General features: G+C 35.9%; 1 protein-coding gene across 1 annotated transcript; it reads right to left on the minus strand.

Annotated features, from left to right (window-relative positions):
- Positions 1-1,190: 1,190 nt before the first annotated feature.
- Positions 1,191-3,516, minus strand: LOC126785738 (S-adenosylmethionine synthase 5). The gene is made up of 2 exons (XM_050511370.1): positions 3,354-3,516; positions 1,191-2,702 (listed from the first exon to the last, which is right to left on the minus strand). Exon 2 carries the CDS (start codon positions 2,698-2,700, stop codon positions 1,507-1,509), a length of 1,194 nt encoding a protein of 397 aa, XP_050367327.1. The 5' UTR covers positions 2,701-2,702; positions 3,354-3,516; the 3' UTR covers positions 1,191-1,506.
- Between the last annotated feature and the right edge of the window lie 13,427 nt (positions 3,517-16,943).

Genomic DNA, 16,943 nt, shown 5'->3' on the forward strand with positions numbered 1-16,943 from the left:
ATTTAAATATCTAATCTAGATATAATGATTTGTATATATTTTAGTAGTTTGAGTTACGGTCTGAGACCTCCTTTATGTTTTCCCCTACCCCTTTATGTTCCCCCCCCCCTCCCACTTATGTTCTGTTTGTGAAAGTTGGCTTCAGCTGCTCCACAGGTTTATATATATATATATATATATATATATATATATATATTAGTAGCTGTTTTTTTTGTTCCAAGAATTTAGGAGGAATTTGAGTCTCCCCAAACTCTATACTGCATCCGCGCCTGCCCCCTTGTGAATTTTTCTCTCAATCTCAATATATAAACGCCTCGGTAATGCTCATACTTCTTCACTAAGCTCTCTCCCACTGAAATTTTCTGTTCGACACCATCCGACTTGTTCGGAGTGAGATGACAATGGAGGCTACACGGCGGCGTTTGGCATTGCTCATTGTGGGAGTAGCTCTTCTTTCTTGTTTTGCTACTTGCATAGGTGCGTGCTACATAGTCATTGCCAATTAATTTTAACTCAAACGTCAAACTCAAATCCTATAGTTTTGGTTAGCTTTCAAAATTTCTTATTGCGGTTGATGTGACTTTGCAGGGTCGAGAATTTCTTTCACTCAAAGTGATGCACAGGTGTGTAATTTAGTCTCGTCTTCATTTCTCATGAAAGGAAGAAATACAGAATTATTTGTTTGACTGGACCCGCTTGTCTTTTGACGCACATTTTGTCGCTTGGTTGTGACATTTCTACAGGTAAGAGAGAATGAGGAAGTTGCACCAACGTGGTGTATTGCCAAGCCTTCTGTAGATGTAGAAACGCTTACCAAACTGGAATAGACTGCAGAGCTATTCTGACAGGTGGTAATTGCTTTGAACCCAACAATGCTGTTCAGTCGCGATGAATCTGTTCTACAAGGCCACCGGAAAGAACCCTTGGGACTGCCATTTCAATGGCACCGACTTAATCATTTATCAGAATCCATCTGTTTGCAGCTGCCACTATCCAGTTTAAGGAATCATGCTAAGTTCATCACAGTCCTCATTTCCATGTCTAGGTTTTAACTAGTCAGTTGCTCTTATTGTACTCGTAATGTTAACGTATTCTCAAATAATGTACCAGTGTCTTTTGGTCACCTTGATCACAGCTTTGCACTGAGATTCAATTATGAAAGCCTAAGATATACAGTGAATAACTCAGCTAGTTTGAACAAACTTAAATCAGATAATTCATTTCTTTCACATAACAAATCTGAAGCAATCACAGGTTCATGTTTGAAAGCTAATGACTAATAACAAAGATAGCTTCAGTGCCGTCATTTTGGACAAAATTCTGTTCATTACAGAGACACTGGAGGATGAAAATACAGTAATCCATTTAAAATAGAGTAGAAAACCAAATGATATAAAAGACGAGCCGTAACGTATGAAAATTAGACATTAGACTTTGAGAACACGCATGTTATTCCTCCCACTTGATGCAAGCACTGAATGACAGGCAACGCAGATTTGATCAATCTCAAGACTGAGGCTTGTCCCACTTGAGGGGCTTCACAACCTCCCAGGTGAAGTCAGGGTCATCCCTTCCAAAGTGTCCATAGGCGGCTGTCTTCAAGAACCGTTTGTTGCCACCCCTCTTAAGGTCCAGGTTGATGGTCATCATTCCAGGCCTGAAGTCAAAGTTCTCCTTCACAATTTTAAGGATCTCCTTGTCAGGGATCTTTCCAGTTCTGTACGTGTTGACGAAGACAGACAAGGGCTCAGGGACACCAATGGCGTAGGAGACCTGCACAATGGCCCTGCGAGCAAGACCATTTGCTACAATGCTCTTGGCAGCCTGCCTGACAATGTAAGCACCACTTCTGTCCACCTTGGTAGGGTCCTTTCCAGAGAAAGCACCACCACCATGGGCTCCCCAACCGCCATAGGTATCAATAATGATCTTGCGTCCAGTGAGACCAGCATCACCATGAGGGCCCCCAATCACAAAGCGACCGGAGGGGTTCAGATGGAAGATTGTCTTCTCATCCAGGTACTTCTCAGGGATAACAGGCTTAATAACATGCTCCTTAAGGTCAGCAGCAATCTCATCGTTTGTGACAGTCTCGTCATGCTGGGTGGAGATAAGAACAGTGTGGACACGTAGTGGAACCATAGCACCGACCATAGCACCGCCTTCATTGTGGTATTCAACTGTTACCTGGGTCTTGCCATCAGGTCTCAGCCATGCACAAGTACCATTCTTCCTAACTTCAGTGAGTTTAGCACCCAACTTGGTTGCAAGGACATGGCTAAGGGGCATAAACTCAGGGGTCTCATCAGTGGCATAGCCAAACATGTGACCCTGGTCACCAGCTCCAATCTCCTCGGGGCGCTTGGTAAAGTGACCATGAACACCCTGAGCAATATCTGGGCTCTGTTGCTCAATGTTGACTAGGACCTTGCAGTTATCAGCATCCAGACCAACATCATCAGAAACGAACCCAATTTCGCGGCATGTGTCACGCACAATCTTCTCGTAGTCAACAACGGCCCTGGTGGTGATCTCTCCAAACACCATGACCATGTTGGTTTTGGTGCAAGTCTCACATGCGACCTTGCTATCTGGGTCCTGCTCCAGGCAAGCATCAAGGACTGCGTCAGAGATCTGGTCGCACAGCTTGTCTGGGTGTCCCTCGTTCACAGATTCAGATGTGAATAGGAAAGTCTCCATTTCTACACAACCAAATAATCCATTCACGTTATAATCATAATCAGCAGCCACACCAAGACTCATTCATCCAAACAGTACTAAACACATAATTTGCAATTTAAAAGCAACGGAGAACTCCACAAAGTTGGCAAACGGATTAATTCTAAACACATCTACTTTTACAAAAGTAGCTTCCAAAAAAAAGATTCATATTCCAAAGCAACACATCAGATCAAATATAAAGCCGAAACAGAATCTCCATCCGAAACACAGAATCAGAACACAATGCTTGTGAGCCAACTACCGCACCATGTCCACAACTAAAACGACATTTCAATAAGACAAGAGAGCTCGAATATATATATATATATATATATATATCGGCTATAAAAACGACATCAATATGACACCGATGAACTCACTAAACACGACACTCGATCTACAACAACATCTTCAGGGATTTATAATTCCAAAGCTACTAGAACTAGCATAAACTGAGATCTGCTAATTCACTATACGAAAATGAAACAAAAGTAAGCAACAAAGAGTACAACATCAACTACACCAGACTCAAATGCATCAGATCTTAAATCAACAACCAGATCTACAAGCATTTCACCTCATTCAACAAACAAGAAGCAAAACAGAATAAGAGAAGAGGAAGAAAATGAAACCTGTAGAAGGCTAGATCCGAAACTTGTGGAGGGAAGAAGACGGAGGCTGTGGGGGAGTTCGAACCAGACCCCTAACGAAGAGGAAGGGATTGAAATTGAAGGACTCTAAAGTCTATGCAGACTCCAAATCCCTGAGCCCTCGCTATTTATAGAACTCGGAGGAAGCTCACCCGTTTTCCGGGCCATACGGTTTTGGGCTTCAGTTATTTTTAAAACACAACCCGGATTTGGTGGGGCCGTGGCCGTTGATGGGAGGATCAATGGTTGGCATCGGTCTGGGGTTTGGTGAGAAAATCTTGTGCCTGGCGGCTTAGGTATTACCGGCTACTGCCGGTTTTTCACCAACCCTAACAGGTTCTCGGCTCTAGCTCGGCACATTTGGCTTGGTTGGTAAGATTTTGTCCCTCTTCTTGTGTTTTTTTTTGGGTCACATCTTCATGTATTTATTTTTAAAAGTGAGTTTCTATTCATAATTTTTATAATAATATTTAGACCTCATTATTTAATAAATTTCTATTTCACTTTTACAAATGTCAAAAATGCTATTTAGACCTCCTTAGTTTTTCGAAAATACTCATAATCTAATCAAATTACTATCCATTAATTTCTTTTCAATTCTAATATTTAATTATTATAGACAACTTGAAATTTTTTAATAATTACACAATCCATCTCAAAATTAATTTTCACTTTCACTCCTAAATTTATAATTAATAATGTTGTTGTTTTTTCATTCATTGATTTGTAACTCACCAAATATTAAAATCAACACAAAAAATTCAAACATCAATTGAACAATTGTTTTCCTCATATCATAAATGAAGTTTATCAAAACTCATAACTTTTTAATTGATATATGAATATTGATAATATTATTTGTTATAATTTTTTAACGATAAAAAAATAATTAAATAAGTCATCTCATTCCAATTTCCAAATGGAAGTTTTCCTGTGATAAATAAAGAATTGACAAAAAAAGAAAAATTCATTTATATTTGCTATTGCAAAATAGGTATGTTTAGAATTCTCTTTTTTTTTTCTTTTTGTTCACTCTTATATATTCTTTTGGTAATTTCATATATGTTGAAAAAGTCAATACTAACTTGGGAAAAGAGGGAGGTCCAAATGTTGTTATAGGAGGTATGAATATAAGCTCCTTTTTTAAAATCTAAGAAATCTCTACTTTCTTTTAAAAAAAAACCAAAAACCAAAAACAAAAGTAGATTTTGACAAATCTTGAACATATGCTTGATACGAGTACGACGATGTCTGATATACTATTGTGAAGGTTTCGAGATCAAATCGTACTAATACTATACTACGGCCATGACCCAATCTGAGGAGATTTTACCTAGTTTAAGTTGAAATTGACAAACCCTAAAGTCTTGGTATTTGTCCTTTAGGTCATGTAGAGGATGGGCATTCTATTAAACGGTGAGAATTTCTAGACATGTTGAACCGAGACAAGAAATTGTGCACTATTCATTTTGTGCCCTAATAAATATAGAAAATTACTTAGTGGTAATATACTACATTTGAATTAATTAAAAACTCATTTTTCATATATCTTATATAAATTAAGACATAAACCAAAGCCTAAAGAATAAATAAAACAAAACTGATTAATTAATTAATGTAAAAATATTCAAAATATCCTTATTTTCGTGAAAATTATCAAATACCAGATCTAACAACTTTCTCTCTCCTCATTTTTTTAATTTTTTTCTAGTAAATTTAAGTTTTCCGGCCAAACCACCGGCAATTTGGAGGTGAGCTAAATTTAAGTACCATATTGCATATGTTTTGAGAAATTTTGAAATTTGAATTTTGCTCACCAAAAACCACAGTAGCAGTTAGTTTCTCAGTCGACAGTAGCAGCTAGATTTATCGTTGACAGTAGCAGATACATTCCAAGTTGACAGTAGCAGTTAGTTTTTATAATCGACAGTAGCAGATAACATCTTCATTGATAGTAACAAACACTTTAAGTTAAAGAGGAATAAAAAGTAAAATATTTTATGACATGTGGCAACTTGCCATCATTTGTTTCTTATTTGTAAAATTTAGTCCTTATTTATTTTATTAAATTAAGTAGTAAATTATTTGTAAACTAAATTATTATCTGATATTTTTGAGTAATTTGTTATAATAAATATGACACAACGTTAACTTTTAAAAAAAAAATCAAACAAACAGACTAAGATCCTCCTTGAAGTAGAAAATTAAATTCTGCTTAACTAATTACCGTTGGGTAATTATTGGGCAGGAAGTGAGAATTGCCACCAATTTGCTTCAAGTTGAGTGAGGCTAGAGAAACGACAAACCGTTATTTTCTTTTTTCGTTCGAAACGACAAAGTGCATTGGCTAATGTGTAATATTTAATTTCCCATTTGTTTTAGGCCCGAATAAAAAATGGAACATCTAAATGGGATATGGGACAAGAATGGAAGCATGGCCTCACGCATTTGGATGGTGAAGTACGACGATGCCCCTCTTGGATTAAAACAAGTGGGTTGGAATGTGAAGGGTACTTTGGTCTTTAAATTGTTTTTTTTTTGGTTAATGGTCTCTAAATTGTTTTTTTTATTAATGGTCTTTAAATTGTTACAGACATCGCTGTGCGCAAAAATGAGCTGGAAGGCTAGAACTGAAAGTGGTTCTGTGATTTACACCATTTCTTGAAAAGGAAATCTGGCAGATCATCATAAATATGAAAATGATTCAGTCCTATATTGTAAATCGAGAGTGTAATGCGCGCACCGCTAGAGTACGAGCACCGATGGAAACTAAGAGTGTGTGCAAATCACCCGCCGTTTGCACATGAATAAGGGAGCAAAACCACGCTCACTTTTCTTTCTTTGTCCTCATCCTCTCTTAAATTATCAGATCAAAACCCAAAATTTTGAATAAATTGATCTGTTACAATTAAAGAGAAACCCAATTCCAAAGAATAAGCACCCTCTGATTTTCAGTTCAAGTATGGAAGGTATTGTCGTATTGATTACATAGAATCCAATAAACATCAATAGAGGAGATCGGGGAGCCTTTCGAAATAGAAATACAAACAACTGAACGAGCAAATATTTAGGAATTGAAACTACAAGCAAGGGTGAGCAATGTTGTGTACGATGTGGCTCTCATCCTTGAAAGAGGTTATCGCTTTCGACGTCAACAAAGGTGTTTGGGTGATTTTTGAAATCTAGGGAATCAGTAATGTTCTAAATATCCCGATATATCCTCGATATATCCTCGATATTAAAAAAACGATACGATAAGTTGCTTATCGGTCTATTATATCGGTCAACCCGAAAAATCAAGTCAAATGACGATATATCGGTGTTTTTTTTAATTTTTTTAAAACCACGTCGTTTTGAAAAAATAATTTAAAGAAAATGAAAATTTTGTTGATAACATTCGATGACGAGAGAGTTTATGATGAATGATCAACTCTATTTTTATTAATTAATACTATTTATATATTTTAATTGTCAAAACATTCAAATATTTTTTTATGAAGTTTATTTAGTACATTTACTTCTATATGTTTTAATTTCTCAAGTTTATTTGGTATATTTTGATGTATATGTTTATAAATATATTGAGTTTAATTAAAAATTAGCAAAAACGATAAATTCGATATAATCCGATATATCTCGATATATCCCCGTTATATCTTTATTTTACAAAACCGATACGATGTCGATAACCGTTATTTAGACCATTGGGAATCAGTGGAGAACACAAGATCAGACCTGTTGTCGGAGTTCTTCGCTTTCTGGGTTCTTCCCCCTCACTCGCCTAGCCAACAGAATCCAAATGAACCACTAACACCCAATTTAACAAGTTTGTCCACATGTCTAATTAAACGGTCCAGATATGCTAGTATGTGAACTCGTAGGTGTATATTATTCGTTTCCTTGCAAATTATATATATATATATATATATATATATATACACAATGTTCTAAAAAGAGGTCTAAGCGGCCGCCTAGGCGATAGGAGGTCACCCACCGTCACGCTTTTTGCCTTGGCGGCCTTCTGTGGCGTTTTGTGAATTAGGCGGCCGCCTAGGCGGTCCTAGGCGGTTTAGGGCGTTTAGGTTTCCTAGGCGGTTTTAGGCAGTCCTAAGCGGTCTTATTCAGTCCTATCAGTTCTAGGCGGTCCTAGGCGGCCATATTCAGTTCTAGGCGATCAACCATCATTTTGACATTAAAAAAAACATAAAACAGGTCGCAGCTCTCACTCTTTGTCTATTTTCTGAAAACTAAATCTCATCAACAGAAAAAGAGGAAAGAAATATGAATATTAAGTTTGAGTCCGATACTGAATGAGTTAAGAAATAATTTGGAGAAAAAGAAATTGATATTTAATATTATTTCATTTGTTTCATTATTTATCTTTTCTTCAAATATTTTTGCTATGGACTTTCTACTTAAATTATGTGAATTTAGACTATTTTTAGTATTTTTAAAATTAATATTAAATATTATTATATATTTTCATTAAAATAGTTTAAATATATGTATAAAAAAATATTTAATAATTCAAAACAGCCTAGACGCAGCCTAGGAGACCGCCTAACCGTCTAGGCACTAGGAGTTGATTGTCCGCCTGCATACCGCCTAACGCTTTTTAGAACCTTATATATATATATATATATATATATATACAATCTCTATCGAGAGTGAAGCTTCACTCTGAAATTACATAGTGAAGTTCTAATTTTGGCACACTTTTCGGTCAAATGTTTTCACCATAAGTGATTCAATATTTAGGTATGATATTCAAGATCATCTATACAAAATTTCATATAATTCGGATATCGTTAAGGTATTGAAATTAGATTAAATCAATGAATGAATTAATACTGTTCAACGTGAACCGTTCGTGTAAATCCCAATTTTGAAAGGTCAAACCATTGTCAAATTGGATGAAATTTTGTAGAGATGATCTTGAATAACATACCTAAATATTGAATCACTTATGATGAAAATATTTGACCGAAAAGTGTGCCAAAATTGGAATTTCACTCTGTAATTTCAAAGTAAAGCTTCACTCTGGATAGAAAATATATATCTATATATATATATACCATGTGAATGTAGGTTTCTGTTCGTTTTCTTTTGGTGGGGTAGGATGAAATTTAGAGAAGGTGTGAAAACAAAAATTCCTAGTGTATATCTCTTAAATCTTACGGCCTTCATTGTTTTGACAAACTCGTGCGAAAGCACATAGCTCGAAATCATAATCAACAGGGTCAAATATTTACAATACTTGTCAAAAATAAACTTTAAGTGAAACTTTCAATTATGAGATTTTCAAATTTGTTGATAGGGAGAGGATTGGAGGATGACACAATAAATTAAGGGAGAATGATCCACCGCCCGTAAAAATAAGTCCAAATATATACAGACTTACAGACATGTATAGGAGAAAACAATCTTTGATGGGAAAATATGCTCCAAATTGAGACAATATCTGAAGAGAAAAATCAAAGTGTTAGCAGTAAATATTAAAAAACTACAAAGAGGTAATGGGATCCTCTGTCGAGATTAGGGTTGAACTTGTATGATTACCAATACTTTTCTCTTGCTAGAAGGGTCAAATGTATTGACAAAAATCAAATGCCATGAGTTTCAAATTGAGAAGGGTCAATTGTCTAATTTTAAATAATGTGGCGATTCGCCTATGTACGGAAGTGTTTAATATGTGGTAGGCTAGAAGTATTTAGGAGCTAAAATGGGAGAGGAGGCTAATAGCTTTACTCTGCGTAATTCATTCGCTTGTAGATTTCATTACAATTTTCAAACGGTGTCTCACACACACACACACACACATATATATAGTCTTTATCTAAAGTAAAGTTTCATTCTGAAATTACAGAGTGAAATTTCAATTTTAGCACACTTTTCGGTCAATTTTTTTCACCATAAATGATTATATATTTAGGTATGCTATTCAAGATCATCTCTACAAAATTTCATATAATTCGGACATCGTTAAGGTATTGAAATTAGATTAAATCAATGAATGAATTAAAACTGTTCAACGTGAACCGTTCGTGTAAATTTTAATTTTGAAAACTCAAACCATTGTCAAATTAGATGAAATTTTTGTAAAGATGATCTTAAATAACATACCTAAATATTGAATCGTTTATAGTGAAAAAATTTGACTGAAAAGTGTGCCAAAATTGGAACTTCACTCTGTAATTTCATAATGAAGCTTCACTCTAGATAGAAACTATATATATATATGTGTGTGTGTGTGTTGTAATTAACAAGGCTTACTTCAAGGTCAACCGACCTTCATCCATTATGTTATTACTACACATACATTATGCCACTTACCTTAATACTATTTGTTACGAGTACAAAATCCGAAGAGTCTCGTTCACGCAACTTGCATTCAATCTCTGGTCCTGGAGGTACGCTATGAGATGATCCCTGAGGTACGCTATGAGATTGTCCAAGAGGTATGCTATGAAATTGTCCCAGAGGTACGCTATGAGTTGGTCCCGGAGGTCGGGTGTTAATCCGGTTCCAATACGGACCTTTTTATTCAGATGTGCATCAGAGAGGCCGTTCCATTTCGTCTCTTCCACCGAAGCTGGGCGAGCTCGCGGAGGGTGCTTGTTAAGCTTCTTGGCCCCTGTTTTGGAACGTTCCTCTATTCGGGGATCGTCTATAACATCAACCAGAGCCATTGACATCATTTCATGGCGGCATGGTTCGGCGATAATGAGATCTAGATGGTTCTGGAGCGTGTCTATTCTATCCTCGACGATCGTTAAAATTCCATCCGGGGTGGGTACTTTCAACAGGAGCATGTGCCCATCGAAGATGCACTGGAGCCCCCATAAGACATCCTGGCCCAAGACGGAAGAAAAGTGAGTTGGGTATTGAAGGAAACTAGAACCCAGAAACTAGTTTAAGGTTGTAGATCAAAATCAATCCCAGAAATTTCAAGAAGCAGAGTGTTATTGGTCTTCGATTGTAATCATCGTTGGTGTCCAGGGCTGGGTAATTTCTTTTTCTATCTTATTCCAATCCGAAATCCATAGAGAGATCATAGATCTGGACCCCGAAACTTCCAGCTTTAATCCTTGTTCTTGAAATGATCAACGATGGTGGGAGGAGCCACGTGAGGATTGTTTTCAGATGATGATAATTTAGTTGATGATTTTAACTGTACACCCCATCAAACTCCATTGGTCTGAGAAAGAAGAAAGAACTTAATGAGGACCAAAGGAGAAGGGAGACGAGGACGAAAGAGGGAGGAGAGAGAAATGATAAAGAAATAAATGACTTCTCCCTTCGGCACTTCAAATGAGAAGATGTCAATTACATGTCAGCTTAACATTTTTATCGGAGATGATTCGATAGTCATTTGTTGTCGTTTTTTTTTTTCACGGTGGATTTTGACTCTTTTGTAGGAGATGGCCTTAGGTACCATAGGACTATCATAAAATATTTTAATATATGAGTCTCAATTAGATGAAAAGTTTATGTCTGGTTAGTAAATTACTAAACTTTCGCCCTCTGCATCCCATTTCGACTGATCCATTTTATTAAATGGGCATGTACGTACATGCCAAAGAGGCTTATCTATCTCAATCAGGCTGATTCAAATTAATTTATATGAGACACGGAATCGAATAACTGAATAAGGTTGATGAACAGTGCATACACATCTATAGACTACGTATACATTGCACTACGTAGTAGTTTCTACGTATTCTAGGTATATAACGAAGAAATTCCAAAATCCGATCATCCTAGACTCCCACCTAATTTCCAAATTTTAATTTTGAAGCTGTTGACTAGAGAAATGATGCATAGTTCGAGGGTCGGAAAAATCTCGTACTGCTTTGGAGTAATCCTATTGAAAACAAATTGATTCTCCATGAAAAAAAAGGCATGATTTTGGCTGAACCAAACTTCGATATGGAGTAAAATACACAAATCAAAAGAGTTTAATGAAGTTTCTCAAGAATGAAAGGTATGTTCTAGGAGAATTACTATTATACCATTTTGTATGTCTGAGTCTATTTAGGTTTCCTGTTAGAAATAAATTTTCTATCTCTGTATTAGATTAGGATTCTTGATCCTACGTGATAAGTGCACTTTGTGCGACGTTCTTAACATGTTTTTACCTCCATTTGTACTTTGCTTAGCCCTTATTGTTGTACTATTGAGTCATTGAGTCGTAGTAAGAGTCTTGGGCGGTATTTGATGCATTTTTGTGCTTACATGAGTTTAAAACGCAGAATTGGTCTAGAGTCCTAGTTTGAGTAGGAATCCTTGTAGGACTAGGAAACCTAGTTGGATTAGGAGTCTTCATCTTTCTACGTTTTGGTCGCATTGGCGTTTTGAGAGTCCTTCTTGCATTAGGAATTCTTTGTAGACTAAAAAACATACCATTTGGGAAAATCTTACTTGAACTTAAACTCTTATTCCGTAACTTTCCTAATCTTACTCTCCTATTCTAGTAACTTACTTGATCTTTTTATATGAATTATCTTATCTTTTATTATTTTCATATTGTACAATGAAGGAAAAAATAGGGGAAAAGTCAAGTAAATGAGGAAAATAAAGAAAGAATGAGACACATACAAAGGAGAAAAAGAAGGAAATTATCAAATGAGATTGCACACACCAATGACAAAAATAAGTGAAAGAAAAAGCGAGAAAGAAAAAAGAAGATAATAAAAAGAGATAATGGAAAAGAGAAAGAATGAGACATCTACAAAGGAGAAAAAGAAGGAATTTATCAAAGGAGATTGCACCCACCAATGACAAATATAAGTGAAAGAAATTGAGAAGAAATAAAAAGAAAGATAATAAAAAAGATAATACAAAAGAAAAAGAAGGAGACACCTAAAAAGGAGAAAATGAATTTATCAAAGGAGATTGCACCCACTAATGACAAAAATAAGTAAAAAAAATTGAGTAGAAAAAATCCAAGTTATAATATTCAAGGAGCCAAAACTCTTCTATAAATAGCACATCATTCACAAAGAAAAATCATCACTTCCCCTTTGCATTCAAGAGCCAAAACTCTACCAAAATACTACCTCAAACATTCTTCACTAAAACAGCACGCCGTTCTCCCCCATATACCAATTTCATCTCCACCGAAATCACCATTGAAGACACACCTCCAAGGTTCCTACAACGTGTGATTCTCGCAACTCATCTCCATGGGTTTGTTCGTTTTTGATTTTTTACAATACTTTGTCTATGAAGATTGTAGTATGATGTTTGTGTGGGATTATTGTTTTGTATTAAGAATCGAAATTTTCAGATTGTTTTATTGGATTTTTGGATCTTTGCCGAATTGATGGTTTTCTATAATTAATGAGTTTGTATTTCTATTGTTGTGTTCTAATCATCTTTCTCATACTTTTAGATAATTTTCAAATATGTGCATATGAATTTAGTGCTTGGATGCAGTCCCTAAGATTGTGTTTGAGTGCTAGATTCATCAACCATATTGACACAAATCGAATCATGCCCTAAGTAGGTTCGGTTTGTGTTGATTAAAAGTGGTAAAAATTCTGGAAATTTGCATGTGAAACCATGGTGGGTGACACCACACATGAAACATGTCTCCAACAAAAATTTGGTGCTTAAATGTAATCTTGTTTGATTTCTACTCTAAGTGTTATTGAATTCGATTGCATGCAAATTTAGATTAGGCACTAAGTCAATCTAAATGTTAATTGAAATCTTTCATGATTAGATGATCCCCTAAGGCACTAATTGTATGATAAAAAGTATGTAATTGGTCGAATTAGAATGCATGATAGGTTCAAACTTGTAATTATGTGGTGTAATGGTAAATTTGGTTTAAGTTTGTTAAAGAGAAGTCAATCATGTAAATAGTCATTTAGGATTTATTTTAGTAGTTAAAAATCAATCTCAAAGCCCTCATTATTTATTAACACCAAAATTTTAGAGTTCCCTTCAATTCCCTGGACTGAACGATCCCTGTTTATTCTATACTAACGATGACATTTTACAGGGTTTATTATAGACGTTTTAATTAACGCTCTATCACTGCGAGATTATGTTTATGTAATACTTATATATAGGCCGCTATATCATTTAATAAAGTGAAAGTTATTATTCAAATTATTCTCGTATCGTTCATTCTCGATTTTATTATCACACACTTCGCCCTAATACCCTGAACTTTTAGAGTCCTAGAAAACCTAAAATTTTTCCTTTCTCCCACCGGTCGCCCTTGATTTCAGGCATCCGACAACTTTTTCGAAAACACTCCTCGTCGGCGACTGTAATAACCCAAATTTTCAATACCATTTCTTTTAATTTATCAGAAATTAAGAGAATGGTAATTTGATTTAATTCACATTTTACGCCTTTTATTTTATCGTTCGAAGTAGAAATTGGTTTCGAGAGCCAAAGGTGTGTTATTCGATTAAGTTTATTTGACCCAAGAGTTGACTTTTAATTCGTCACTCTTTTAAGGAAACTTCCTTCACGAAAGTCGTAGAATCCGTCAATACGAATTCGTAGACGCGCAACACGCTTTAATCGGATGTCGTATGTGGAAGTTGTTAGTAACGGAAGTTTGGTTTCCGATTTTAGAAATAGTATGAAAGGAAGGAGAGGAGATTAGAAATCAGAAAATCAGTTTTTTTTTTCCAAAAATCAGCTCGGTTACTGTTCACCCGAGCTCGGGTACTGTTCACAAATAGTGTTCTACAACAGTAAATGTGAACAATATTTTAGTAAAAACTGTGATTAGTAAATCATGAACAGTGTTCTGTGAACAATGTTTTATGAACAACATTTAGTTGTACTCGAATCGTCACCTGATATTTTAAGTATCATTTTCTAAGCATTTATCATGCTATTAGGTGACTGACGAAACAAGTGAAAAAATTACTTTCAGTGTCGTGGAAGTTGCACGCAGGAAGAAAGGTGAGTAAAATCTCACATATTTACGAATCTACCCTTGCGGTGAATTCAAGATTTTTACAAGAGTTTTAAATATTGAAATACGACATGTATATGATATAGTGGAATATATATATTTGTATAAATGGTAAATAAGTACTTATATATATAGTTTGCTATATTATATACTGTTATGAATTCATTGTGAATAGGTCATTTCGATGACGAGAATTATATTGAGCATGTGATTTAAATTGTACAATATGAGGTGTGATTATTGTACGTGGTTTTAACATGGTGTTTGTTAAAATGTTGATTTGTCTTCGGACTTGATTTTTGTGCAATATGATGTGAGATTATTGTACGTGATTTTAACATGGAGATTGTTAAAATGTTGATTTGTCTTCGGACTTGATTTTTGTACAATATGATGTGAGATTATTGTACGTGATTTTAACATGGAGTTTGTTAAAACGTTTTGTCTTCGGACGAGTTTTGTCTTCGAATGAGTTTTATCTTCGGACGAGTTTTGTCTTCAGACGTGTTTATGAAATAAGACATGTATATGATATAGTGGATTATATATATTGTATAAATGGTAAATATGTACATATATATATATAGTTTGATATATAATATACTGTTATGATTTTTATTGTGATTATGTCATTTTAATGACGAGATTTATATATCGAACATGTGATTTTGATTTGTACAATATGAGGTGTGATTATTGTACGTGATTTTGATTTGTACAATATGAGGTCTGATTATTGTACGTGATTTTGATTTGTACAATATGAGGTCTGATTATTGTACGTGAATTTAACATGGAGATTGTTAAAATGTTGATTTGTCTTCGGACTTGATTTTTGGTACAATATGAAGTGTGATTATTGTACGTGATTGGCATGTCGGAACCTAGCCTTTGGCCGGGCGAAAGTTACGATACAGTTAGAGCTCTAGTCTGTCTGCCGGAGTACTACATGTGAGGTAATAGGTGGTTATCTGCTCATGAGTACTCATATTTTTGGATGTTGGGTAGCGGGTGGTTGCCCAATATCGGCGGTGTACTACGAGAGGGGTAACAGATGTGTACCAGCGTTCTTTAGTACCCGTATTATAAATGCATTTGGGTAACCAGAAGGGTTGCTTAATTTCTCATGAGCGCTTCGTTTCATATTTATTTTGGGACAACCAGATGAGCCGTCCATTGACTCATGAGTGCATTTATATTTGTTTGATTTGTGGATTTTCATATATATTGTTATGCGAGTTATATTTTCATTTTACTCATACGAGCTGTAAAGCTTACCGGGTTTGTGTTTACAATCCTGGTGCACCAATTCGATGGTGTAGTGGATAACTCCGCAGGTGTAGATTAGCGGGAATTGACGGACCGCTCAGAGGACTTGAAGTTATTTATCTCCAACTTGTGTGAGGATTTGGTGTGACTATCTTGTGAGGTTGTTGTGGGGATTATACATTTCCATTTGTTATAATGTTGAATTATAATTTGGTTTGTAATAATCGGTTTGACTGAGTTGTATTTTGAACTCAGAGATGATCCGCTGTGGCATTTTAAATGATTTCGATTTCATTGAGATTGTTTGGTGTTTAACGACTTTGAAATTTTGAGTTTTTATACTCGAAATTTTGGGGTCGTTACAGCGACACCCTTTCACGGCTCCGCAGCCCCTGCATGCGTTCCCACGTCCTCTTGACAGGACCCCTGCACCGCCCCTGCATGCAGCCTCCGCATTCCCTGCCCCACAGCCCCCTACAGGCCCCCACACGCCGCTCCACAACCCTGCAAGCCTCCTACGCATTCTCCTCACAAAAACTACTTTTTGCCCCGCAAGTCCCCACATCAAAACTCTCAAAATTGCTCCTCTAGCATATTCACGCAAATAACGCGAGTTTCAAAAATAACAACTTCGCTGAAGAGAAACTACTTTCATTCCCTTTGACATTCCATAGGTAATCTTTACTTAACGTTCCCGCTTTTGAACGTATAGATATATTATATCGGGAAATATTTGCCTTTCTTCTATCTCCCACCATTCTTATACCACGGATGAGCTCAAACGAGGGAACTCGCCACTCTTCTCTTTGAACGACGTTTTTCGTTTGAAAGTCCTGGGGGAGTCAAGATTGTTTTGAAATGGAAGTTAATCAATTTCTTGTGGTCGCCTAAGTGCACTGCTATTTTGGGTACGATCTTGAGTATCGCTGTTTGCATCAATTTTTCTTGTGACCATATTCATCACCCCTTCTAATTCCTGTTATACTTGAATTTAATCGATTTTGTGTTTGTTTTTGTAGATGACATCACCATCGCGACTGGAATTTGGCATTCTCGACCATGAAGGCAAGGGATACAATTGCTAGATCTCCGACATGGAACTCGCTTTCAAAAATAGAGGGATCCAAGGCATGTTTGCCGTCACTTCATCAGTTTTCCTACAAATCACCAAGACTCAAGCTTTCATCTTCATAGAACGCCACATCCATGCTATTCTAATGAGGCAATATTTAAATGTAAAATATCCTAAAGATTTATGGGACATACTTCTCTTGCGGTACAAGAACGTTTAATCTTCTCCCCGAATTAACAGTCCACTGGGAAAATATCCGTCTATTGGGCTATAAGAGAGTAGATGA

This window comes from Argentina anserina, chromosome 1 (genome assembly GCF_933775445.1).
Source record: "Argentina anserina chromosome 1, drPotAnse1.1, whole genome shotgun sequence".
NCBI lineage: Eukaryota > Viridiplantae > Streptophyta > Magnoliopsida > Rosales > Rosaceae > Argentina > Argentina anserina.